Source organism: Choloepus didactylus, chromosome 4 (assembly GCF_015220235.1).
Source record: "Choloepus didactylus isolate mChoDid1 chromosome 4, mChoDid1.pri, whole genome shotgun sequence".
NCBI classification, from domain to species: domain Eukaryota; kingdom Metazoa; phylum Chordata; class Mammalia; order Pilosa; family Megalonychidae; genus Choloepus; species Choloepus didactylus.
Window position 1 is genome coordinate 94946995 of NC_051310.1, and position 25099 is coordinate 94972093.

Consider the following 25099-nt stretch of genomic DNA (forward strand, 5'->3'; position numbering starts at 1 on the left):
TTCCCCAGCTGCCTTGAGGTGCAGCTGGAGGCACAGGTTGTGCTCTAGACCTGGGCTGTTGGCATGACTGGCTGCTGCCCACCATCTCCAGAGAGAGGGCTGAGGTGGGGTTGGGACCCTTGTCCAGGGCTCTGTGCCCAGTTTTGAGGGCAGGAGACTTGTCCCCTGACCCCGAGTGCCAGTCACAGTAATGAAACAACGGAGGCCTGTCCCTACCTTGCCACACCCAGGGCCTTCTGCTCCCTCACAGGCAGCTCCTTTAGCAGAATGAGGCTAAGTCCAGAGTCCCTGGTGCTGCACTGGTAAAGCAGGAACTCTGGTGGGCTCCAGCACCCCAGGCAGCCAGGCTCCATGACTGTATTCCAATGGCACCCCACGGTCTAGGATCCCAATTCCCACTTTTTAAGTGATTCTGTAATGTCAAGGATTCCACCACACTGAGTCTCAATTAGATCTATTCTGCAGCCTGGGATTTATAAAGTCCACACTCCCACATCCATCTGACTTCTTAGCTGTCTTATTTGGCTTGGACTCCACCACACTGTCACAGCCTTCAGGAACTGCAGAACCTTAACGACAGTGCTTAACACTTTGACAAATTACTAAATGCCTAACTAATAGGACTAAAGCACTTTCTCTAAGAAAGTAGTTTTATCTGTATTTAAGCCCGCTATATCCTTGGATAACTTGACTGACAAAAGTGCAAAATGATCTCAAGGCAGAAGAGCTGACAGAATCTATAGATAAAAGGAAGCAGGTCATCGTGCTGATTCACCAGCCCCAGCCGAACATCCTGGCAGGAGTCCAGGCAATCCCAGCTCAAAAGCACACAGAAGAGAAGTGGTATTACAACCACCGCATCACCAGGCCTCTTGGGAGCAAAAAAAATAAAAGCACCTTTGAGCTATTTGTTCGTCAAACACGAGGGGCCCACCTACTACGTGCCAGGTACTTGCATACTTTCCAGCTCATTTTACACTCCCAGAACCCTGCAATGTGTTATCAACCCCATTGTTTAGGGGGAAATCCAATTCCTGTGTCTCTTTAGACATGTTCACTAGACCAGCCATTACTATCTGAATATGGAAGGTGACAACACACTCCTAGGTGTGACATCACGTCAGGAAATGCTTCGCCACCAGCCGGGACGCCTGCTCCAACAGAAAGAGCAGGGAGCTGGGGTCAGAGGACCCAGCTGCAAGTACCAGCCCTGCCCAGCCTTACTTGGCTGGGACATGGCATCTTCCTTGCCCTTGGCTGAAGAATGAGGACTTCTTGGCTCCCTCCCTGAGGAGCAGGAAGGGTTGTGGCAACTGGAAGCACCAATCTCCTGCCATCCCCCCAACTTGCTTGCCTCCTCCTGCCAGGGAAGGCTGACCTAGAGGCAGAGGGTGGGAAGGACAGTAGGTAGGAGATGAGACCAGTCAGAAGGCCACCGTAGGGTCCAAGCAAGACTGTGTCAGGACCAGCGTTACAGCCTTGAAACAAACAGGAGGCACCCGCACGTCCTACCTCAAAGGCAGATTCATTTGACCGACTAAAAAGGAAATGATGACTGTGCTGGTTTTTTAACCCAAGTGACTGGGAAATGAAATGAAGAGGTGGTTTAGAGGGTAAGATGGGAATTCAATTTCAGCAGATACACTGAATTTCAGGCGACAGAAAACCCAAGTAAAAATGTCCAGCAGGATGAATGCTGATTAAGGACAGAAAGAGATTATAAAGCATCAGGTCTTCTTGGAAAAAAAAAAAAAAAAAAGACTTGAACAAATGATGCTTCTGTTGATATCCCTACTTCATTCTGCTCCCATAATAATTTGTAAAAATATCTAGGAAGACAGCAGAATAAACTGAAGTACCAGAAAAAATATTTTGAGAAATACTCTAATCATTTAATAAAATTCAACTCCCATGCCTAATAACACCAAAACCAGACAGATACAATACCCAACAGTATGTTAAACTGCCATTCTCATACATGCCGGAAGAAAGAACCCTTTTGATAATCACTTTGGCAATATGCCTCAAGAGCCATGAAGTGTTAATATCTTAACCCATACTACTACTTCTAGGAATCCATCCTAAGGAAATATCCCAGAGAAAGCAATAAGTAGTGATCAGCGACTGAGGGCATTTGTTGCATGAAAAGGCTCATAACTATATTAGCAAAACACTGGAAGCCATGAAACTCTCCAACCATCGGGGAGAAATTAAGAACATTATAGGCCTGTGGTTGGATTATTACAGAAGCATTACAATGTTAGTTATGAGGACTATGTGGTAACAGGGAAACACTTTTTTATTCATTCGCCATAATTTTAAATGAAAAGGGCAGAACGTGATTATACAGACACTGTGATTATAACCATCACGTCTACGTAGAGGTGGCACGGTATTGGGGTGCGTTCTTTTCTAAAGCATTGCGACGCTCTTACTGACGAGTAAGTTAAGGTTAAAGCCGGCTGGCAGGGACGGTACCTTGGCTCCGTCCACACTGATGATCCGATAGCTGTTCCTGGTGACATCGTAGAAGTAGGAAACGGTGACCGCCTGCTTGCTCGCCGGCATCCAGTTCTTCTTGGTGTTGGGGTCGATCTGGAAGACGTGGGCCCGGGTGGTGAAGATCGGCTGCTCTCTGGAACAGGAGAGAAGGGTGCCTCAGTTTCCGCCTAATTTATGATTTACAGGCCACCCACTGCCCCAAAAGATTTTAAATAGATTACAGAGAAAGATACATATTCATGAGAACAATTAAAATTAGAAAAGGGAAGTAAGGGAAGAGTTGTTACTGCAACTCAGCACTCCGTTTGGCTGTTTCACTGAGGCTGAAGGGCAATGGGCCTAAAGAGCAATTTGCTCACAACTCAACTCCCGGCTGAGTGTTTTTGCATCTGGTCAAGTGGCCAATTCTCTTTCTGACCTCCTGCTGGCATTTTTAAAGGCTTGGGAACAGATTCATTTTTAGGATTCTGCAACAATTTTAGAATTTTGCAACCCTTTTGCAACTTGATGCTATATTTCTATTAAGTACTTCTCAACTTTGCAGCATCTTATGCGTGACAGAATTATTTTATAACCTCGTGGGTATCTGCTTAGTCTACTTTTGGAGCCATTTAAAGACTTGACCAAGGCTTAAAGTTTTATGTTTCTAACTTATAAAAACCTTTCAGGTTTTATATAGAAGTCATCAAATCCATCCCTTTTGCTTATTCTTGCCTTTGTATTGTCAATGTTGCTTTTTCACTCCACACACCTGTAAGCACTTTATGTTAATTATTAACCAAATATTAGCACATTATCTATGCTTCTTTTTGTTTAGTGGGGAATTAGATTTTGACAACAAGCATTAACGGATAAAAATATGTAATGGATTTCACTGCATTTCACATTTTAAGGTATGTACGTCACAAAGTAACAAAGCGAAATACGACTCTATAACGCATATTGATTTCTGAAGAAAGGATCTTTAGGCAAACTTGAAAATCCTAAGTGTTCAAAATAAGATAAAATAAAATAAAAAGCCACCAGGATATAAAATAATCCCATCATTCATAAAATGCTACAGATTTAATAAATGCTTATTAGAGAAACAAAGTTAAACCAAAAGGTAACAGGCATATTAATTTTTAAAATCTTTACCATGCCATAAAAGAATAAGACATCCAAATAGATGCAAAAAATCATAAGGGAGAAGTTAACATTAAGTGCAACCATCTCTAGATGCAGTGGTTTTAGGCACAGCAGCCTTTGAACTCATCTTGACTGCAGAAGACGCATTTTTGGAAAAGAAAGCTCTTTGTGAGCAGAGAAACTTTTTCCTAGAAAAGCAATTTGCCATTTGAGCCTCATTCAAGGAACACTAAACACCATGGGTAGCAGCATCAACTGGCAACTGTGGTTTTAGAGAAAAGGCAGAAAGCTTTGTCATGACTATTTCTCCAAATGAATAGAAACCAAGGGGGTCCTAAAAGCCGGCTTTCCAAAAGAACATGGGCCTGAGACCATCATTTCTTGCCCCCTTCTAGATACAACCCCTCCTCCCGCCAGCAGGACAAGGGCCCCTCGGGATGGAGGTGATCAGGGCATTTTCCTTCCTTCATCAGTGACTAAACTCGCCCACCCACTCAATCCCAAACCCACACGGGTCCAGCGGCAGGCTGACAGCTGCAGAAGCCAAAGGGAAACTCTGTAATCTCTGCATCTGCCATCAGGAGCCGCAGCCTGCGGGGAGCGTGTGTGCATGTGACTCCTGAGCCCTCAGAATCAAGCCCACAAGGTGGGGTCTGAAGTCTGGTTCCCCCAGCTGTGTGGCTGTCAGCCCAGGGACCATATCTTGCTAATCATGCAAGTACAGCAACATAAAGGAAAAACACTTCCTCACGCGGTATTCTCCTGCAGATGTAAGAGGAAGGGGTGATTTAAAGGGTGGTAACTGCAGAAAATGTTTCTAGAGTATCAAATTATGTGGGCAAAGAGCCCTGAACTGGTTGGGGGGTGGGAGTACCAGTTAGAGAGAAGCTATCTGGGGGCGAGACCCAGGCTTTCAGACCTGCCCTCGTGCTCCCGACACCAAGGACTAGGGTTGAGGTCTGGTTTGTAGCACTCCTATGCCAGTGTTTCCTAACCCTCGCTGATAGAAATTAGCTGGGACACTTACTAAAAATGCAAGTTTCTAGGCCCCATGCCAATCCCCCTGGGAAGGGGCCTGGGTAGTTCTAGTTTTGGCAAGAGCCCCAGGTGATTTGTAGTATCAGAGAAGCTGGGGAGATGCCCACATTAGACATTATCAGATGATACTAAAAAAACGAAGGAAGCTGTGGTCCCCACAGCCGGTGTCTCTCCTGAATGACCCCTCCCATGCCCGGGGGGGGGGGCAACCACGTGACTAAGAACAAGGTCTTTGGGGGCAAAGGACTGGGTGGGGGTCGGCAGAGTCATGCAGTAGAGGAGAGATGGAGGGCAGCTTGTGGTGGCCAGGCAGCGACCATCTGCAAGTGCTTTGTGTCCCTGGGGCCTACAGGAGTGAGGAAGGCAAGACAGAGAGGGATGGTGGGGAGGACACAGAGACAAGAGATGGTGGAGCTCTCTGAGCACGACTGAGGCTGGTGAGAGTATGCGGATAAGAGCTTCATCTTCAAATCTGCCTGCTCAGCTCTGGGTATGGACCAAAGTCATTGCGGTTGCCCTCGGACTCCAGACAGAAAGGCGAGCAGGGCCCGGCTGGACACAAACCGGCCACATCCCTGGTCACTGTGGCAGGCCCTCTACAGGGAGGCACAGAGACCCAGGAGGAGAACTGCAAGGAGTCCTGCCAGCCCCATTCTGAGGGTGGGCTCGGTGGAGGGAGCTAAGGCCCTTCTGAGGCCAAAGGCTTGTGTTCCTCGGTTGAAGGCCCTGGGCAAGCCTGGGAAGAGCTGTGAAGCCAGTCCAGAAGCAGTCGTGCCCCAAAAAACTACTCATAGGACTGAGATTTCCATATAAATAACCAAGTCTGAGGGCAATTGGGAGTTCCAAGCTAGTCTTCTTCAAAAATAGCCAAAGCCTAATGGTATTTAAAGAAGGGGTGGGGGGTGGGGTAGACAAGAATGTAAAGAAAAACCAGTAGCTGATATTCAGTGAGTGCTTACCATTCTGTTAAGCTTCACATGTAATCTCTCACTTAGTCATCACAACAACCTGTGGGGAAGGTGCCTTACAGGTGGCGGAAACAGAGGCACAGAGAGGCCAAGTAACCTGCCTTGGGTCACACAGTAAATGGCAGATCTGAGAGTTGAAGTCAGCTGCAAGTGACACAAACACCCTCCCTCTTAACCATTATGCTCTACTCTCATCTGAAAATCATGGCTGTCTGTAGTAGGCAGCTTGTGAATGGCTCCCAATGATTCCCAACTCCCGGTGTTCATGCCGGGAATGTGGACAGGCTCTGTGACTTGCTTCTAATCGAAAGAAGATGGCAAATGCGATGGGATGCTGCTTGTGTGATCAGGTTACACAGGCTGTGACTTCCATCCTGCAAGGAAACTCGCCCTTGCTGGCTTCGAGGAAGCAAGTTGCCATGTCGGGGAGACCCACACTGCAAAGAACGGGGGTGGCCACTGGCCAACAGCCAGCCAGGAGCTGAGGCTCTTAGTTCAACAAGGCTCAAGGAGCAGAAATTCTGCCAACAGCCACGTGAGCTTGGAAGCAGATCCTTCCACAGTCAAGCCCTCAGATGGGCCCCAGCCCTGGCCTTCATCTCGACTGCAGCCTCGTGAGAGACCCTGGATCCAGCCAAGCTGGTCCCAGATTCCTGATCTACAGAAACCGTGAGATAAAAAATGTGTGCTGTTTTAAGCTGCTAAGTTTGTGGCAGTTTATTACACAGCAACAGATAACTAACACACTGCCCCCTCGCAGAAAGCACACTGGGCGTCAAGCATATTGTATATGTTCTCATTTAATCCTGAACTGCGAGTGGGCAGAATTACCCTCTCGGGAATTTGCGCATCAGAGGATGAGTTCAGGCAATCTGGATGACAAATCTTTACATCTTTACAGGCAATATCCAAGTATTCTACAAACCTCATCATGAAATTTAGAAAAGCAGACCCCAACTTTGAAAAAGTATGTTTTCTCACCTGAGACAATAAAAGAGCTGGAAGTAGGACACAGAAGTCAGTTCCTATAAGCGTGCAAATCAGTATAAATAGAAAAACTCAAGAGAAGCAGAACTTTCCAACCCAGGAGGTCTCATTTCCTTCCCAGCAGGGAAAGCTGAAGGGCATGTGTATCAGAGAACAGAAACTACCTTCATACCCAATTTTATTCCTCTTTCTTTGGTGTTAAATGTTCAGGGAGTACATTTCAAATATACTCCCATTCCTTCTTCACTGCTTTAAATAGAAAGCAGATGTTTCCGGATGGCAAACTGTTTCTTTCAGCAGACAATATAACCTACTGTTCCCTTGTATAGTCTTTTTAGAGATGAATAAACACCAATTGCTGTTCATTGAACACATTTTGGGACCTGACAGTAATTGTCCCCAAGAATAATTAGACACTCTGGGCAACATATGTATGTTTGGAATATGAAAACCACTCAGCAGAGAGACCGCTTCTGCTTTAAACAATTTCTGGATCCATGTGGAACGATTCTGCAAAGAACAGGCATTATTATTTTTGCAGAAAAAAAGACAATTTTTAAACATCATAATCCTTGACTTGAAACACTCAGCTCAAGACTTTCTGAGCCTGCAAAACCTCACAGTTCTTATTTCTCCTACTTCTATTTAATTCCAATCAAAACAAACCATTTAGACATTGTTTTATAGCCCTTAAATCATGTTTCAAAGCCCTATTTGGTGTCTAAACTGGTTTATCTCCTTGAGTCTCGAACCACTCCACACATCATCCACCAGCACCAAGACAAGGTCTTCCCCAGCCTAAAGGGGCAAGACCCTGCCCCTCAGCACATAAGGCTCTCCTGGCTCCTCCCCCCAACAGGATCAGCTCCTGGTGCTTAGGAAGGACACACAAGTTCCTGAGCCCGGCTCTGCCCCCTCACTAGATGAGCTTCTGCTGCTTTCCTTCCAGCACTTCCGAATCATCTGCACTTTAGCATGTCCACACCCCTGCACCTGCCCTTCCCTCTTGGCCAGAAGAATTCCTATTAGTCCTTCGAGTACTGCCACAGCATCTTATGAAGTCTAATTTGTGCTCTCAAGACACAGGTACTCAACTGTGCACCCATCATAAGGGCCCTGACGTCTGGCATCATCGGCTCCAGGCCCATGCTGTGCACTGGTGCCGGGCTCCCAGTGCCAGGCCCCCAGTGCCGGGTCCTCAGTACCAGCCCCCATCCCGGCTGGGCCCCAGTGCTGGGCTCCCAATGGGTGTTTTACCCAAATTCACATACCCAAGTCTAGGACAGGGAACTACGGGAATAAAGAGATGCAGGAAAAAGACCCTTTGAGCATATTCTCTCACACCCAGAATCTAACTCCTGAGCAAGCTGGGGTTCTACTTTCATACAACATCCCTATAGTAAAATGATCTTTAGTTGCAGATGGCATGATTACACATCTAGAACAACTAATAAAATCAACTGAGAATCAACTGACTACAAATTTGGTAGGTGGTGGGTATAAAGTCACTACTACTACTAAAAAATAGTCAATAGCCTTCCTACTCACACAAACAACCAGATAGAAAATGTAATGGATTGTTAAAAATCCCATTTACAATAGCAACCAAAAAAGACAAGATTTCAAGGACTCTATTTAAGAGGTATGTGAGATCTAAATTTTAAAAAATAAAAATAAAAACTACTGAGGCACACAAAAGACAGCTTGAATAAATAAGACACATTCTCTTTTAAACAGGAAGAGTCAATATAAAGATGTCAATTATCTAGAGATAATTTAACACAATAAAAATATCAACAGATTATTTTTAGAACGAGACAGGGTTATTCATGCATAAAACTCAACATAAGAGGACAGCCAAGAAAATTTTGAAAATGAAGAACAATGAGGAGGTCTAGCCAGTACCAGATTCTGAAATACATTATTATAAAGTTACGGCAACTATAACAGGGAGATATTAGCAAATAAATAGACAGATTAATGGAACAGAACAGAACAGAATCCAGAGATAAGAAATCCGAGGAATGAAGAATACAATACAGGCAGTTGCCCATCAGTGGATTATTCCACAAATCCTGTTACGACAAAAGGGAAAACCTACCCCTGCTAGAAATTAGCCAGAAGCCTGGCTCCTTCCCAGCCGAGCCCTTTCAAGTGAAGTCACAACTGCTCCATTCTGTTAAGGTTCTTTCCACCTGCCCCCAAACTGTCCAGGTTAACAAACCTGATAAATTAGAAATCTCATATAAGAAATGTTTGTCACAAATCCTTCCTGTCCACTCAGCAGGGATTCCCTTTTTGGGTCACCTTTACATCAGGGAGTGGAATGAGGTAGGTGTCCCTGATGAAGGCTGGCAGGCTTTGTTAATCACATTTCCTTATCCCCCGGAGGGCCTGACGGTATTTAAGGAGCTTTCAACACACATTCACCCCTTGGTCCTCACGTGAGGTGAGTCTGACTAAGTTCCAGGAGCTGGGTCCACAGGCTGAGGGCTGCCACAGCAGGGTCCCCGGACCATTACCGTGTGCAGTGGGAGAGGGGTGGGTGGGTCCAAGCAGTGGGCGAGGATCCCACAGTCAGGAGCGGGAGAGGCAGAGTTGCAAGGAAGCAAAGCTGGGATGGGATAGAGGGCAACTATCCCTGAGGATGCAGGATGGGCAAACAGATTATGGGAGGACCAAGGAAGGGGAGAGTCTTGACCAAGGACAGGATTAGGGGAGAGAATAAAACAAAACTCACCAGCCATATTGCAAAGCCATCTGTTGGGGGCTGAATTATGACTCCCCCAAAAAGCATGTTGAGGTGCCAACTACTAGTCCTGTAGGTGTGAACCCATTTGTAAATAGGGCCTTTGAAGACGTTCAGGTGGGCTCAAACTGACTGAGGATGGGCCTTAATACAAAATGGCTGAAGTCCTCATAAGCAAAGGAAATTGGACATAATGAGAAAGCCACAGGGAGCAGCCAGAAATTGGAAGTCAATGGAACACGAAGAGAAAGAAGGTATCACCAAGGAAACCCAAGGGACCCAAGAATTGCTGGCCATCTAGAATGCTACCAATTCCGGGAGGAAGCAAGCCTTCTAGACTCTGCAACCATGAGCCAAGAAATTACTGTGGTTGAGCCAACCCACTGTGTGGTATTTGTCATACAGCTGGGACACTAAGACAGCATCCCATGTTCAAATGGCAGCCCTCCACCCCTGCACAGAAACCCCTCTCCCACCTTCACACACATCTTCCCTAACCCAGAGCTCAGCAAAGTATATTTTTGTATATTACCACCATAAATCCTTTAAAAAAAACAGTACTTGGACAGTTGTTTGTGAACTATGCCCAAGGCTGCAGGAAATTATGTGGAATTCTGCCGTGTAAGCTGTCCACAGGTGTGTATCTGTACTTACAACTAGCCACCGCATTGATGGCTAGCTCCTATTCACAACAACAGGTCTACAGTAGGTATTTTCAACATATATTTGTGACTTTATTCTATATACTGTAAAAACTCATTCCACCTGAATCCATGGTGTGCTGGTTTGAAATTGTTATGGACCCCTGAAGAGCCATGATGTTTTAATGCAATCTTGTGGGGGTGGAACCTTTTGACTGAATATTTCCATGGAGCTGTGACCCACTCAACTGTGGGTGAGAACTCTGATTATACTATTTCCACAGAGGTGTGGCCCTGCCCATTCAGGGTGGGTCTTAATTAGATCACTGGGGTCTTTTAAAGAGAGCTCATACAGAGAGCAGAGAGGACAAAACGCCCCAAGAGAAGCGGAGAGACATTTGGAGAAAAGCTAAGAGCCGACACAGATGCTGACACTTGCTGATGCTTAGAGATGCTTGAAGATGTTTTGAGATGCTAAGCTAAGAGATGAAGCCCAGACTTTGCTCTGGAGAAGCTAAGAGAGGACTCCCAGATGCTTAGAGAGAAACACCCTGGGAGAATAAGCAAAGTTACACAGGTGCTGAGGAGAGAAGATAAGAGAGGACTCCCAGACACTTAGATGCACAGGAGCTGAGGGAGAGAAGCAGAGAAAGATGCCCAGGGACATTTTGGAGAAAGCCATTTTGAAACACAACCTAGGAGGAAAGGACCAGCAGATACCAGCCACCTGCCTTCCCAGCTGACAGAGGTGTTCCGGACGCCATCGGCCGGTCTTCAGTGAAGCTATCCTCTTGTTGATGCCTTAGTCTGGACACTTCTACGCCCTTAGGACTGTAACTTTGTAACTTAATAAATCCTCTCTATAAAATCCAATCCATTTCTGGTGTTTTGCATAACAGCAGCATTACCAAAGTGGAACACATGGTGAACAACACAAATTTTAAACAAAACACAGAGTTTCATGATTCTCATACTAAGAACCCCACAAGCCAAGAACTGGAATACATCCAAGAGATGATTTCTAAAAAACCAGGTGGTGAGCTGCCTGAGTCATAACCATTAATGATCTCTGAGACAGCCTAATTCAGGGGAGGTCAAAATATTACAGAAGAAGCAGGTTGCGTTCTTCCCTTTGCTACAACATACTGTGCACAGTGATTTTCGTATTACACTGCAATGAAATAAAAATCTAGAAGAGTTTATGTGATACCCTGGCAGGATATGACTTGGCAACATCATTCCCAATATTAAGCAGATATGATTTTTCTCAAGGACTGGAAAAATAATGTTCTCAATTTTAAATGTTGAGGGCTTTTGTAGTAATCATATATAATAAAAATAAAATGAGACTCCTAACTACTTACGAACTTTTGTTCTGTTACACTTGGAAAGCATTCAGATATAAATGTGAACAATTCTTGCAGCAATTAATTCATCTGCGAGACCCACCTTGCCGTCAACTTTACCTAAGCATATGTTATTCTAATCTGCTGAGCTCCTGCTAAGGCACCACAATGGGTAACTTGTGCTACGGTCAAATAAATTTAGGAAATGTGATTTTTGAGCACAGGAGTGGCATGATCAGAGCTACACTTTATAGGGATAATTGCAGGGCTTGAATAGAGAATGCACTGAAGGCGGAAGAGACTGGAGGCTAATAAGGCTGTTTTCCAGGCACACGACTGAGAGCAGTGCAGACAGAAAGAAGGGAATTGGGTGTGTGGGATTTTGAAAGTAGAACCAGGAGGAGTTTCGGATGAGGGAGAACAATTCAATGACTCTAAGCTTCCTGGCTTGGGCAGCTGAGGGGATGGTGATGGGAACAGAGGACGTTTTGGTCATGCTGAGTGGTGCCTCACTTGGGGCCATGGAGAAAGAGATGTAGAGGCAGATGGGGTCCCCTTACGGGGTGGCCTGGCAGCAGCTGAGGAGACGAGACCACCCAGGAGGAGAGAAAGGGAGGAGGGTGGAGAGGGACGACAGGGGCAGGAAGAGGAGCCAACCCCAGACGCGAAGACCATGGACAGGAAGGTGGAAGGAGAAACAGGGCAGAAGGTCAGAACTCACAGAGCCTGCAGGACAATCAGGCTGAGTGATTTTTCCAAAAAAAAACACTTGACTACATAGCATATTAAAAGCTATCATGTTGCCCTGTCTTTTTTGGGAAAGGAAAACAAAGTGATGGATATCTGAAATAGACAACGAAAAGATTTTAACTAACTTTATTTTGTCTCAGGAGCATAACAGGGTTTTTGTTCAATTCTAGTTTGTGACACGGCTCTTTCCACCTGCCAAGGACAAAAGAGAACAAGAAGAGGGCTGCTCCACAAAATTTTTCTTCTTTAAGTGTAAGGGAGGTCAAAACCACAATGCATGATTCCACTGCATATCCTTTAGGATGGCCACAGGGGAAAAAAAAAATGGAAAATAACAAGTGTTGCTTAAGTTGTAGACAAATTAGAACCCTCGTTCATTGTTGGTGGCAACGTAAAATTTGGCAGCCTCTGTGGAAAACAGTTTGGTGATTTCTCAGAAAGTTAAGTAAAGAATTACCATATTATTAGAAAATTCCACTCTGAGGTATATATCCCAAAGAACTGAAAACAGGGACAAAAACAGATACCTGTAACCAATGTTCATAACCACGTTATTCACAATAGCTAAAAGGTGGAAATAACCCCAATGTCCACTGACAGACAAATGGATAAACAAAATGTGGTGTACACATATAATGAAATATTATTCAGCTGTAAAGAGGAAAGAAGTGACTGCAGTTGACAGTAATATTTTAATACTCTTTCATTATCAGTAACAAACACACCACACCAATATCATGGGTCAACAATGGAGGGGGGGAGATAAATATGAAGTATGGGAGGATTTGGGTTTTATTTTTTATTTCTTTTCTGGAGTGATGAAAATGTTCTAAAATTGATCATAGGGATAAATGCACAACTATGTGATGATACTGTGATCCATTATTTGTATACTTTGAAAGGTTTGTATGGTGTGTGGATATATCCCAATGAAATTGCAAAAATTAGAAAAAAGGAATGAAGCGCTGATACACGCTGCAACATGGATGGACCTTGAAAACATTATGTTAAGTGAAAGACACCAGAACACACAAAATAACAAATACTGTATGATTTCACTTATATAAAAGATCTAAAATAGGCAAATTCATAAAGACAGAAGTCAATTAGAGGTTACCAGGAGCTGGAGGGACGAGGAGCGGAGAGTGATTGCTTAACAAGTACAGAGTTCATGTCGTGAGTGATGAAAAAGTTTTGGAAATAAATAGTGGCGATGGTTACACAACACTGGGCATATAATCAAGACTATTGAACTGAACCCTTAAAAACTGTTAAAATGGCAAATTCTATGTTATATATATATTATCCACAATAAAAAAAAGAGAGTAAGGGAGGAGCTGGCTCAGAGACCTGAAATAGGGGATGCTCTCTGGGTGAGAAAATTTAAATAATGCCTCGGCCAAGTCACTTTCCTGTCTGTGAAATGGGGACAGTAACATAATCACTTCAAGAGGTTGCTGAGATTAATGTGATACATGGCTGTAAAATGCCTTTATTTAAACTGTTTAATAGCAACCTGTTAGAGGAGTATTATCAGGCATTAATTACGCGGGATCCCACCACAGGGAAGAGAATGCCTTCTCCACCCCAGACAGCTCAACTTCCCCAAAGACAACCCAGTGTCGCGCTCTATTATCATCAGCAATTTTTAGAAAGACATCTTCAATAGAAAAATGGTGAATTTCCATAACTTTAAAAAATTTTTAGAAGTTTAAAATTTTACAAGTTTGAGACCTGTTTTATCCTTTACTGGCAACGCTAAATACTACTTTTGGCAAATTGGAGTTATGGTTCATTTTTTTTTAATGCAATTTTATTGAGATATATTCACATACCATACAAACATCCAAAGTATACAATCACCAGCTCATAATATCATTACATGGTTGTGCATACATCTCAATGATCAATTTAAAACATTTTCATTACTCCAGAAAAGAAATAAAAAAGAAAACCCAAATCCTCCCATACCCCTCACTTTTACCTTTAGGTTCCTGGGGAGTAGCAGGGATATTCCAAGACCAGCCCTAGAAGCCAACCTTTGTAAGTGTATGGCTACCACTCTGACATTGGATTTGGGGGGAGAAAAAAGAAATTTGTGTTTTCCTAGGAATCTTTCCTGTTTAGAATTAGAATTGCATGGTTTGAAAAGCTGGTAACTTGCCAAGTCAATTGCAAAAGGTGTCAAACACAAAACCAAAGGTGCAGAAGTACCTTACAAGAGTGCTTGTGGTGTTTTCATTCATGCTATCAGCTGGTGTCACAGGCTAATGGATATTTGGCAGCTGTTCCAATAATATTTTATTTACAAAAGCAGGTAGCAAGCAAAGTCGCCCGATTTAGCAAATAAAAATTTAGGACTTCCAGTTAAATTTAAATTTCATCTAAACAATGAATGATTTTTAAAATTATTTTTTATTGAGAGAGAATTCAGATAGCATATTTGCCTTTTTAAAATGTACAATTTGTTGGTTTTTACTATATTCACAGAACTGTGCAACCACCACCACTACTTAATTGCAGAATGTTTTCATTATCCCTTATCCATTAGAAGTCACTACCCCTTTTCCCTCCTCCCAATCCCTGGCAACCAACAATCACTTTCTGTTGTTATGGATATTTCATATGAATGGAATCATACAATATGTGGCTTTCTGTGTCCAGCTTTTTTCACTTGGCATAATGTTTTCAAGGTTTATCCATGTTGTTGCACATATCAGCGCTTCATTCCTTTTTACAGCTGATAATGGACATTTGGGTTGTTTCTATCTTTTTTTTTTTTTTAACTTTTTATTTTGAAATAATTTAAAACACAGGACAGTTGCAAAAATAATACAAACCCCATGCTGCCCAGAGGAAGGGACCCCACCTCCACACTAGGCTGCCTATTTCAGGGTCTCTTATTAACAGGAGATTTTTTTCTTTAATGCTTTTAGCTATTCTGGAAACAGGGAGAACTGGCGTTTGGAGAGTCAAGAAAGGGGACAGGTTAAGAGCTCAGCTCATGGTTTTTATGCAGTGCAGTCTTGGGTAATACAAAGCTAATCCGCAAAGATGAGGGAGATGTCTGACGGCTCTGCCCTTCTCTGCGTGCAAGGCATGGCCTGGGATGGAATGGTCTACAAGCCCCTGACACCCAGAGAGCACACCCACTTTTCCTAAAATGTCTCCAAGTTCCTCTGATAACCCCATGAGGCCTGAGCTACAGACCCGTCTATTTTTCTCGTGCAGTGGGAACAGACCAGAGTACACAGCCTTCCCCCTTATCTCTGCAATGTCCCTGCTTCTGTTATTTCATCCCAGCAGCAGCATGCTCTCAGACCATGTTCCTTAAAGCAACAGAAGCCACGGCTCAGAAGTGTAAACTACCAACAGGCAGACAGTCGATGACACCAGCAAGCTCTGGTATCTTTTTTGGTCATTCATTCAAAACGTGTGCTGGGAACAACTCCAGGGGTGGGGGGTGGGGGGCGGGACAGCCTCACAGCATAATGACGGTGGGCAACGGGAGGAAGAGCAACCTAAAAGAATCACGCAAAGACTTGGAAGCACAATTGAGAGCTGCAAAAGGCGTGCATTTAAAGGGCAAGTGGAGCAAAAGGAGATGGAGAAGTTGGGAAGTGGGAGAAATCCAGCAAAGGCAGCTATCGCTGGAGTCTGGGGAGGGTAGAATCTCAAGGAGGGAGAGGTCCACGGCGTAAAAAAATGGCTCAAAGAAGCCCAGTAGGACGAGGATTGCGATGCCCAAAAAAAAAAAGATGAACAAAAACTTTATTAGTAAAGAAAAGAACTGTGACCCAAAACGAGATCCTTTTCAGCATCTAACTGGCAAAAACTGAAAAAACTTCACTGTCTCCTAGAGTGGGGCGAACTTGTCTCTTCTACTCTACTAATGGAGTATAATTTGACACAACTCTCTGCGAGGCCATTTACTATTACGTATCAAAACCCTAAAACTGCGTACTGTTGGACCCAACAACTCCACTTCTAGGAATTTATTCAAAGGCAATAATTAAAGACATGCAAAGATACTTAGGCAAAAGGATAGTCATGGGAGAGCTAATTATTAAAAACAAAAAGAAACAAACAAAAAAACCTGGAAATAATCCCCACACTAGGGGATTAATCAAATAAAGTATGATATATCCATGTAAGAAATATCACCCAGCCTTTCAAAACTGTGAGTATTTACTGACATGGAAAATTTTTCTTTTTTTCTTTACCCATTGTGATTAAGTCTCTCCTTCATTAGAAAAGGGTTCAGTGATTTACATCCAGAAGCTACAAAATAAAGAGGCCACCAAGAGTTGCTGAGCCCCAGTCCAGATGGCCCTGCCTGTATTCCCTTCTCTACCAGGAAGCTAGCCGAACCCTGAGGGACCTGAATGTCACTCCAAGTCTCTTGCTCCAGGAGGGAGGGAGGGAGGGAAAGAGAGAGAGAGAGAAAGAAAGAAAGAGAGAAAGAGAGAGAGAAAGAAAGAGAGAGAGAGAGAGAGAAAGGGAAAGAGAGAAAGAAAGAGAGAAAGAGAGAGAGAAAGAAAGAGAGAAAGAGAGAGAGAGAAAGAAAGGGAAAGAGAGAAAGAGAAAGAAAGAGAGAAAGAGAGAGAGAGAAAGAAAGGGAAAGAGAGAAAGAAAGAAAAAGAAAAAGAGAGAGAGAGAGAGAGAGAGAGAGAGAGAGAGAGAGAGAGAGAGAGAGAAGGAGGGAGGGAGCTGGCAGGAGGGAAAGAAAGAAAAGAACTCATAGGTTCCAGAATTCCAACAAAAACCAGCTGACACTAAAGACCACGGATGTTAATGACATAGTATTAAGTGAAAACAGGTTACAAAATAGCATCACACTATGTTCTCATTCTTATAAATATGTATACTAATATAAATATATTCTTATTCACTATGTGGCTATACAGGAGGCAGGCACTGGGTGCTGAGGATGCCCCAGGAAACAAGACAGCCTATGCCTCCGCCTCGGAATCCAGGGAGCTCGGCTCTGTGTCTGTTAGAGCATCTGCACATGCGCACAGGGAAGGGTTGGATGGTGAACATATAACTGGGGTTTTCTCTGGTAGCCGAGAGAAGAGGCTGATCGAATGCACTCAAGGTGAAGACAGTGAGGCTTGCTGCAATGTGAAATTGCACCCAGGCAAGACAGGAGCCAGTATCTCTTGCTTCCCAAGGTAAATGTCAAGTATAGCACTACCTGGACCAAATAAAACAGGTTTAAGAGGACCCCAAACTCCAGGCTGGTGGATGGAGAGAGGTAAGTACTCTTCAGAACTTTAGATGGCAAGGAGACAAAAATGACCCAAACTGGATGGGGACACGGCAGCAATGAACTGAGCCCATTGCACATCCTGAGATGCCCTCTCCATGCCCAGGTGTTCTGCTCGATACCCTTGAACCATCGGCGGCTCTGGAAAGACCCAGAGCCTTCATCTTTAGTTCTTGTTTTGTTTCTCACAGTTAACCACTGCTTTCCAATCTAGTGACCAAGAAGTACACATCTATTATTTGTGTTTCCCTATGGGCCTCATTTATTGGAAGACTCTAGCTTTCTGGGTGGTTAAGTAGTTACGAAATAATAATTTATTTTCTCACGTCTTTATTGATCAAAGTCACATATAACTGCCAAAGAGCTTTCTAATCCAGAGGGTTTCACCAGGGTGACCTCAAGAATGGATAAGAAGGGAAACGTTAGGTGAGCGGCCTATGGGGGCGCAGGTGGGTGTTGGGGGAGGGTCCTACAGTGAGCTCTTTTCTGATAAGGAACAAAGTGGAAGGGCAGGTGCTGGCACCCCTACACAGCTGGCAGTTTGGGCAGCCCCCGGAATGCAAATCCTGGTGCTGGTTCCTTGCACCAGCACGTGTGCTCTTTTCTCTGCCACTGGACTCCAAGCAGATGCATCACAGAATGAATGAACTGAACCTGAGCCCAGTGGGGATGGAGCAGCTGACTTCATCCTCTGTGAGCAATGCCTTGCAGTCTCAGGAAGTCACCTGGGGTTGGCTGCCTCACCCACTCACAATGCCATCTCTGCCCCAGGCCTGCTGGTGGCAATTCCAAACCCCGGTCCCTCCCTAAGCTCTCTGCCTTCTGCTTTGTCTCTGATGCTCCCAACGGGTATTGGGGTTGAAGGGTGATGTGTGGGTTACCTGAAAGAAACTACACCCTACCTCTACCACCTTACCCTCACCCGACGAGCAGTTACTTCAGAACCGTTCTACCTCGTATTTTCTCTTATTTAACTGACAGACCACCTCCTCAGTATATCCACCCCAAATCTATAAATGTTGATGGTAATACATTGTCTATCGCCAATAACCCTTCAGCACTAGATCCCTATCAATCCAATGGAAATGTTGGGCTAGAACCAGGCAGTTTCAATAGACTCCCACTCCGTGAATACACAATGGTGCCCAAAGTCTTCAGCCCAGTGATGGCACACCGGACACAACGATCACCATGGGGAACATTTCTAGGGTTACCAGCCCAATCTCTACAGATGGGGTGGCAGAGAGGAGCTTACAATGGACAATGTTGCAGGCCAGCATTCCCAAATTCCAAATGGCTCCAGAACTCATCAATCTCTATCTGCGGACTCTGTGGCTAACAGCCTTGCAGCAGATGCTGTAGGACACGGTGGTGTAACTCCCATCTACAGCATGGCCTGGAGCTCCCTGTGGTCATGGAGACAGCCCACTTCGCAAGTCGGGTCCGTGGGATGTGTGGTAGTGCCCTCAGTGACTCCATCCACCCTGCAGCCATGAGCACCAACTCTGTGAGCATGGCACTCTCTACCTCACACAACTTGCCTCCCTAGAATCTCTTTCCCTCTATGAAGTTGGCTTCAGCCTAGAACCTGTGGCTGTCTCCTCCATCACCCAGGAGGTTGCTATGGGGACAGATCATACAGATGTATCTTCAGACAGTCTTTCTTTTGTACCACCTTCACTGCAAATGGAAGACTTCAAACAAGGAAAATACAGCAACCTTGTTTACAATTTGGTGCACTTTTTGTGACTGAGTCTATCCCTCACATGGCCCTGATCATGAACCAATGACTTTTGTTCCTGACACTCCAGTAGAGAGCAGGCCGAGGCTCTCTCTCCCAAAGCAGTTTGTGCTCCACCAGTCAACTGTGGGAGCAGAAGTTGGTGTGTGGCCTGGAGAAACCATGCCTGTGTGGACCTGTCTGGTGTCTCTAATTGGCCAACAGAATCACTCCATGGAAGCAGCAGATGAGACAGCGAAGGCAGTTAATCATATCTGGAGGATATACCACAATGGCGCCCTAGAGTTCTGCATCATTACAACCGACGAAAATGAATGTAATTGGATGATATTTGTGCACAAAGCCAGGAACCAGGAGGAGCAGAATCTGGTAGTTTATCCCTGTGATGGGAAAATCTACTTCTGTATTTCACAAGCTATCTCTCCTGAAAATGAACCGATTTTTTATTACAGCTGGGATTATGCTCAGCAGATTCGTATTCCTGAACACCCAGACATGCCGTCCTGTAACTGTGGCCAGGGGTGCAAATCCTATACAGAGTTCAAAGCCCACCTGACCAGCCACATCCATAACCACCTTCCTAGCCAGGGCCTTGGCACTAGCCATGGGCTAAGCCACAGAAAAGAAAGGAAGTAGACATGCTCAATTTGCCCCCAGGCTTTTTTCTCTCCTTCCAAACTTCATGTCCATTTTATGGGTCACGTGGGCTTGAAGCCCCATGAGTTGTGATTTCTGCAGCAAGGCTTTCAGAGATCCAAGCAAGATGCAGATGCACCTCAAGATGCATTCTGCTCAGAAGCACTACAGATGCACTTCGTGTGGCAAGTCTTTCACCCAGAAGGCTCATCTGGAGTCCCACAAGGTTACCCACATGGGCGAGAAGAATCTCAAGTGTGATGACTGTGATGAGTTGTTTATGCGGAGGCAGGACCTCAAGCAGCATGTGCTCATCCACACACAAGAACATCAGATCAACTGTCCCAAGTGCAATAAGCTGCTCTTGAGAACAAATCACTTAAAGAAGCACTCAATTTCACGAAGGAAAATGTAATTATGTCTATGAAAAATGTACCAAGGCTCATCTAACCAAATATCATCTTACCTTCCACCTGAAAACCTGCAAAGGGCCCAACTCCAGCTCCTCAGCAGAGGAGAACGAGGAGGGGGAAGGGGACGGAAGGGGAGGGGGAGGGGGAAGAGGAGGAGGAGGAGGAGGAGGAAGAATTAGACTCTGTGGGGACAGATGACTGTAGGATTAACAGTGCTGTGTACTCATCGATGAGTCTCTCTCTGCACATAAATAAGAGGAAAAGAACAAACTTTTTTAGATAGAAAATGCAAAAGGAAAAAAAACACAGATAACCAGTTGTCCACTAAAGTGTTTTTTTTTTATTTTGAAATAAATTCAAAGTTACAGGAACAGTTGGAAAAACAATACAAACCCCATACACATCATACCCTGACCCCCCTCCCCTGATACCCCGATCCACCAACTTTAACATGCTTTCACACCACCATTTCTTTCTTTCTTTCCCTCCCTCCCTCCCTATCATACATCTATTGCTCTGTCTTCTGAACATATGAGAGCAAGCTGCACACATCCTTGAACAAACACTCTAATTCACATATACAATTCCCACGAACAAGAACATTCTTTTATGCAATCCCATTAAGTGCAGCTAAGAAGTTCAAGAAATCCAACATTGATATAAAGCTTACATTCTATATTGCCTTTTTTTTTTTTTTTTTTAATGTCCTAACTATGTCCCTTTGAGCCTCCTGTCCTCCATCCTCAGATCCCATCCAGGATCACCCTTGGCATTCAATTGTCATCTATTTAGACTGTCTTTTTTTTCCAATTGTGGAAACATATATACAGCCTAAATCTTCCCATTCCACCCCCTCCCTAGCATTCCATTAGTGGGATTAATCACATTTAGAATGTTGTAATGCTATCACCTTCCCACCATCCATTACTAGAAATTTCCCTTCACCTCCAACAGCAACCCTACACTCATTTCTTAACTCCCCATTGCCCCTTCCCCCACTTCTCGTAACCCATACTCTACTTTTCATCTCTATGGTCATATTCTCCGATAATTTCTTTGTGTTTACTGCGGGGCTTAAATTTAACCTCTTAAATCCATAACAATCTTGGTTTTCTTTGATACCAACTTAACTTCAATAAGACATGTAAACTATGTTCCTATATTCCTCCATTCCCCCTGCCTTTATAAAGTTCTTGTCAAAAATTACATATTTTACATTGAGTCCAAAACCACTGATTTGTCATCAGAGTTTATATATTTTATATCCTGTAGGAAGTGAATAATGGAGTTACAAATAAAAAATTATTGACTTCTATTTGTATTCCATTGTGGTCAGAGAATGTGCTTTGAATATATTCAATTTTTTTTTTTTTATTGAGGCTTGTTTTATGTCCCAGCATATGGTTTATTCTGGAGAAAGATCCGTGATCACTAGAGAAAAATGTGTGTCCCAGTGATGTGGGATGTAAGGTTCTATACATGTCTGTTAAAATTCTCTATATCTCTCTCTCTCCTTTCTTTGTTTCTCTGTCGGTAGGGCTCCCTTTAGTATCTCACGTAGGGCAGGTCTTTCATTGGCAAAATCTCTCAGCATTTGTTTGTGAAAAATTTAAGCTCTCCCTCAAATCTGAAGGAGAGTTTTCTGGATAAAGTATTCTTGGTTGGAAATTTTTCTCTCTTAGAATTTTAAATATGTCATGCCACTGCCTTCTCGCCTCCATGGTGGCCGCTGAGTAGTCACAACTTAGTCTTCTGTTGTTTCCTTTGTATGTGGTGAATTGCTTTTCTCTTGCTGCTTTCAGAAATTTCTCCTTCTCTTCAGTATTTGAGAGTCTGATCAGAATATGTCTCAGAGTGGTTTTATTTGGATTTATTCTATTTGGAGTTCACTAGGCATTCATGCTTTGTGTATTTATATTGTGTAGAAGGGTTGTGAAATTTTCCCCAACAATTTCTTTGAATACTCTTTCTAGACCTTTACCCTTCTCTTCCCCCTTCTGGGACTCCAATGAGTCTTTAAATTGGGACGTTTTATTTTATCTATCATATCTCTGAGGTCCATTTCGATTTTTTCGATTTTTTTCTCCGTTCTTTCTTCAGTACTTTCATTTTCTGTTTTGTGGTCCTGTAGGACATTGAGTCATTGTTCAACTTCCTCTAAGCTTGTATTATGAGTATCCAGAGTCTTTTTAATTTGGCCAACAGTTTCTTTTATTTCCATAAGATCTTCTATCTTTTTATTTACTCTTGCAATTTCTTCTTTATGTTCTTCTAGGGTCTTCTTCATGTCTTGTACATCCTGTGCCATGTTCTTCTTCATGTCCTTTATATCCCGTGCCATGCTCTCATTCTTTGAGTGTAGTTCTTTGATTAACTGCACCAAGTACTGTGTCTCTTCTGATCATTTGATTTGGGTGTTTGGGATCGGATTCTCCATATCGTCTGGTTTTATCATATGCATTAAGATTTTCTGTTGTTTTTGGCCTCTTGGCATTTGCTTTGCTTGACAGGGTTCTTTCAAGTTATAAAAAATATCAATCTTATTTTTCAGATCTACAATTTGGTGGTGTTCACTTTCTCTAACTAACCAGCAGATGGTGTCTGCGAGTCACCTATTCCCCTCAAGTCAGTTCTCCTCAACTTTGTAGTGTGTGGGGAATTGATTCTTGTGGGGTTCAACTGGTGCACTAAGTTTGGGTGTGTTGTTGGTGCTGTCTGCCCTGAATGTGGGGCATGTGTCTCGGTGGTTAGGGAGGCAGGGCAGCTTTACTATTAAAACCTCCCAGGTGTTCCTGGAGATTCAAGGCTGTTGCAAGACTCTAAGCCTTCATTTCAGTCTTGCCACAGATTTTCTCTGCCACTGACCCACAAATCCCCGGCATTGATGTAGGGTCCCTGGGATTTCCGAGCAGGCCCCCCTTCTCAGCTGTGATCTTCCAGGACCTCTGCTGAGGGAAGGCTGTGCTACGTCACAAGTGTGCGCTGTCCCTCAAGGGAAGCCCTGGGCTGCCAGGCCATGAAGGGGTGCTCCCAGCCTGATGCAAAAATGGCTGAATGGGGCATCTCAACCCCTCCCCTTTTCACACAGCTCCGCCTTCCCAGCTCCAGGACAACTAGCTGTGTATGCACCCAAGGCCACTGTCCATGGCCAATATTGTGGTGTATGCGTGGTGCTGTGGGATACACTCCCCATCACACTGGGTTTCCTGGTGCGGCTCTGGGCTGTGGATACGGCCCCGGGCAGAAGTGTCTCCAGCCCGCCGGGGAGCCGGCTGCAAGCAGCGTGGTTTCTTTCTCCTTTTGGCTCTCCCCTCTGCCCGTCTGGCCCTGAGGCAATCAGCAGCGGGCTATCCTCCACGCCAGACACCGAGAGGTTGGCACAACCCGCTCCTGCCATGCTTCACTGAGAGGTTCTCACCATCGTTATCTGCAGCCACTCCTGGGTTGTTTTTTTTTAAAGAATTAATCCGTCTCCAAACGCCAACCCCCAGTTTCCCCACACCGCAGTGCGGCCATGGGGCTTTCAGCTGGCTTACTCACTCGTTTCAGAATGCAGACTCCCGGTTTCACCAAGTGCACAGTCCCTGTGGCTTCAGCAGACCTTGTCCAGCTGGTGCATCGCTGGAAGTGGTGTTCTGGGTCACTTTCTGGTTTGTATCTAGTATTTTTCACAGAGGTGTTTTTTTGCCCTGTCTCACCTAGCCACCATCTTAGGTTCTCCTCTACAGTGTTTTTTTAAAATGGTTATTTCCTTCCATCCAATAGTCAAAAGCGACTAAATGGAATGGATAAAGCACTTATAGAAAATTATCCTAATGAAAACTCTTAGACTGAGAAAAGAAATCATGTTTCCTAGTTTTAAGTGAGGTTTGGGAAGGAGAGTGTTAGCTTTTGAGGTCTATTCCTTACTTGCTATGATAGTCTGGGAGATGAATTTTTATACCTGAGTCAAAGCTGCCTTCTATCTAGACAATTAAATCAGATTTATTTTGAATTCCTGCATCTTGCCATTCTCCTCTCAGCCCTATGACTTAATGCTGTAAACCTGGCCCCTGCCTCACAGCCATCCCAGTTGCTGATTGTGCTTGGGGTGTTTTGTTTTATGCAGAGTTCTCTGACTTATACTCATGCCAGAATGGACTGGAACACAGCAGTGTAAGCTTCCTCCTCTGACTGCAGCTAACAAGATAAAAGCAGCCCCTGCCTTAGCCTCTCCTGGCTACTGAGCTTGGCTACAGATTATTCGATCACCAAAGCTCTTGGGGGTTTTAGGGTAGATCTTACTTCCCAGATTTCCAGCAGGTACCTACAAGGCAAATAAAAAAGGAGCAGCCAGGCACTGGGCAGTGATAGAACGAAAGGCAAGACACCTCTGGGCCACTGCCCAAGAAACTAACTTTGAAGGAAGCAACGGTGCGTCACTTGGTTATTGTTACTTGGAAAACTTTGTAGGGTTAGACATGTCTCTATATCTAGTAAAGCCCCCAACCACTCAAAAGGCAAGGGGACCTGGAGGTAGCTGGAGAGAGCCCAAATGATGCCTGCTGGATTATCTCCTGACAACAGACAGGTACTTGCCAGTCCATGACAAAGCGGTGCTGTAGCCCACAGAAGGGAGGGAAGAGAATGGTCGAATATTTTTTTACTTGGCTTAACCTATGAAAAGAGTCAAGACACCACTGAAATGCTGCTCATTCTCAGAGCAACAGAAGACTCCAGACACATTGGTGCAGTTGTCTCTACAGGGTAGATTGCACCAGTTAAACATGGTGGGGGCCAAATGATTTGGAAGGAAAGGCTTACTAAGTCACCACACGAGCCTTTTTCAGGGTCCTAGTTAATTCATCCACCCACCTGGTCTCTGTGTCTCTCCTGCATGTCCAGCTTTCGGCAAACAGCAGACACCTCCTTGAGCTGGCAGGGCTGGTGGA

General features: G+C 44.4%; 1 protein-coding gene and 1 pseudogene across 1 annotated transcript in view; one reads left to right on the forward strand and one right to left on the reverse strand.

Moving 5' to 3' along the window:
• Nucleotides 1-25099, reverse strand: part of HOMER2 (homer scaffold protein 2) — a 120288-nt gene that overhangs the window by 39170 nt on the left and 56019 nt on the right. The window contains exon 2 of the mRNA XM_037833170.1: nt 2479-2635. Coding sequence (XP_037689098.1) covers nt 2479-2635 — 157 coding nt within the window. The remainder of the gene's footprint in view (nt 1-2478; nt 2636-25099) is intronic.
• LOC119531668 lies at nt 18006-20423 on the forward strand (annotated as a pseudogene).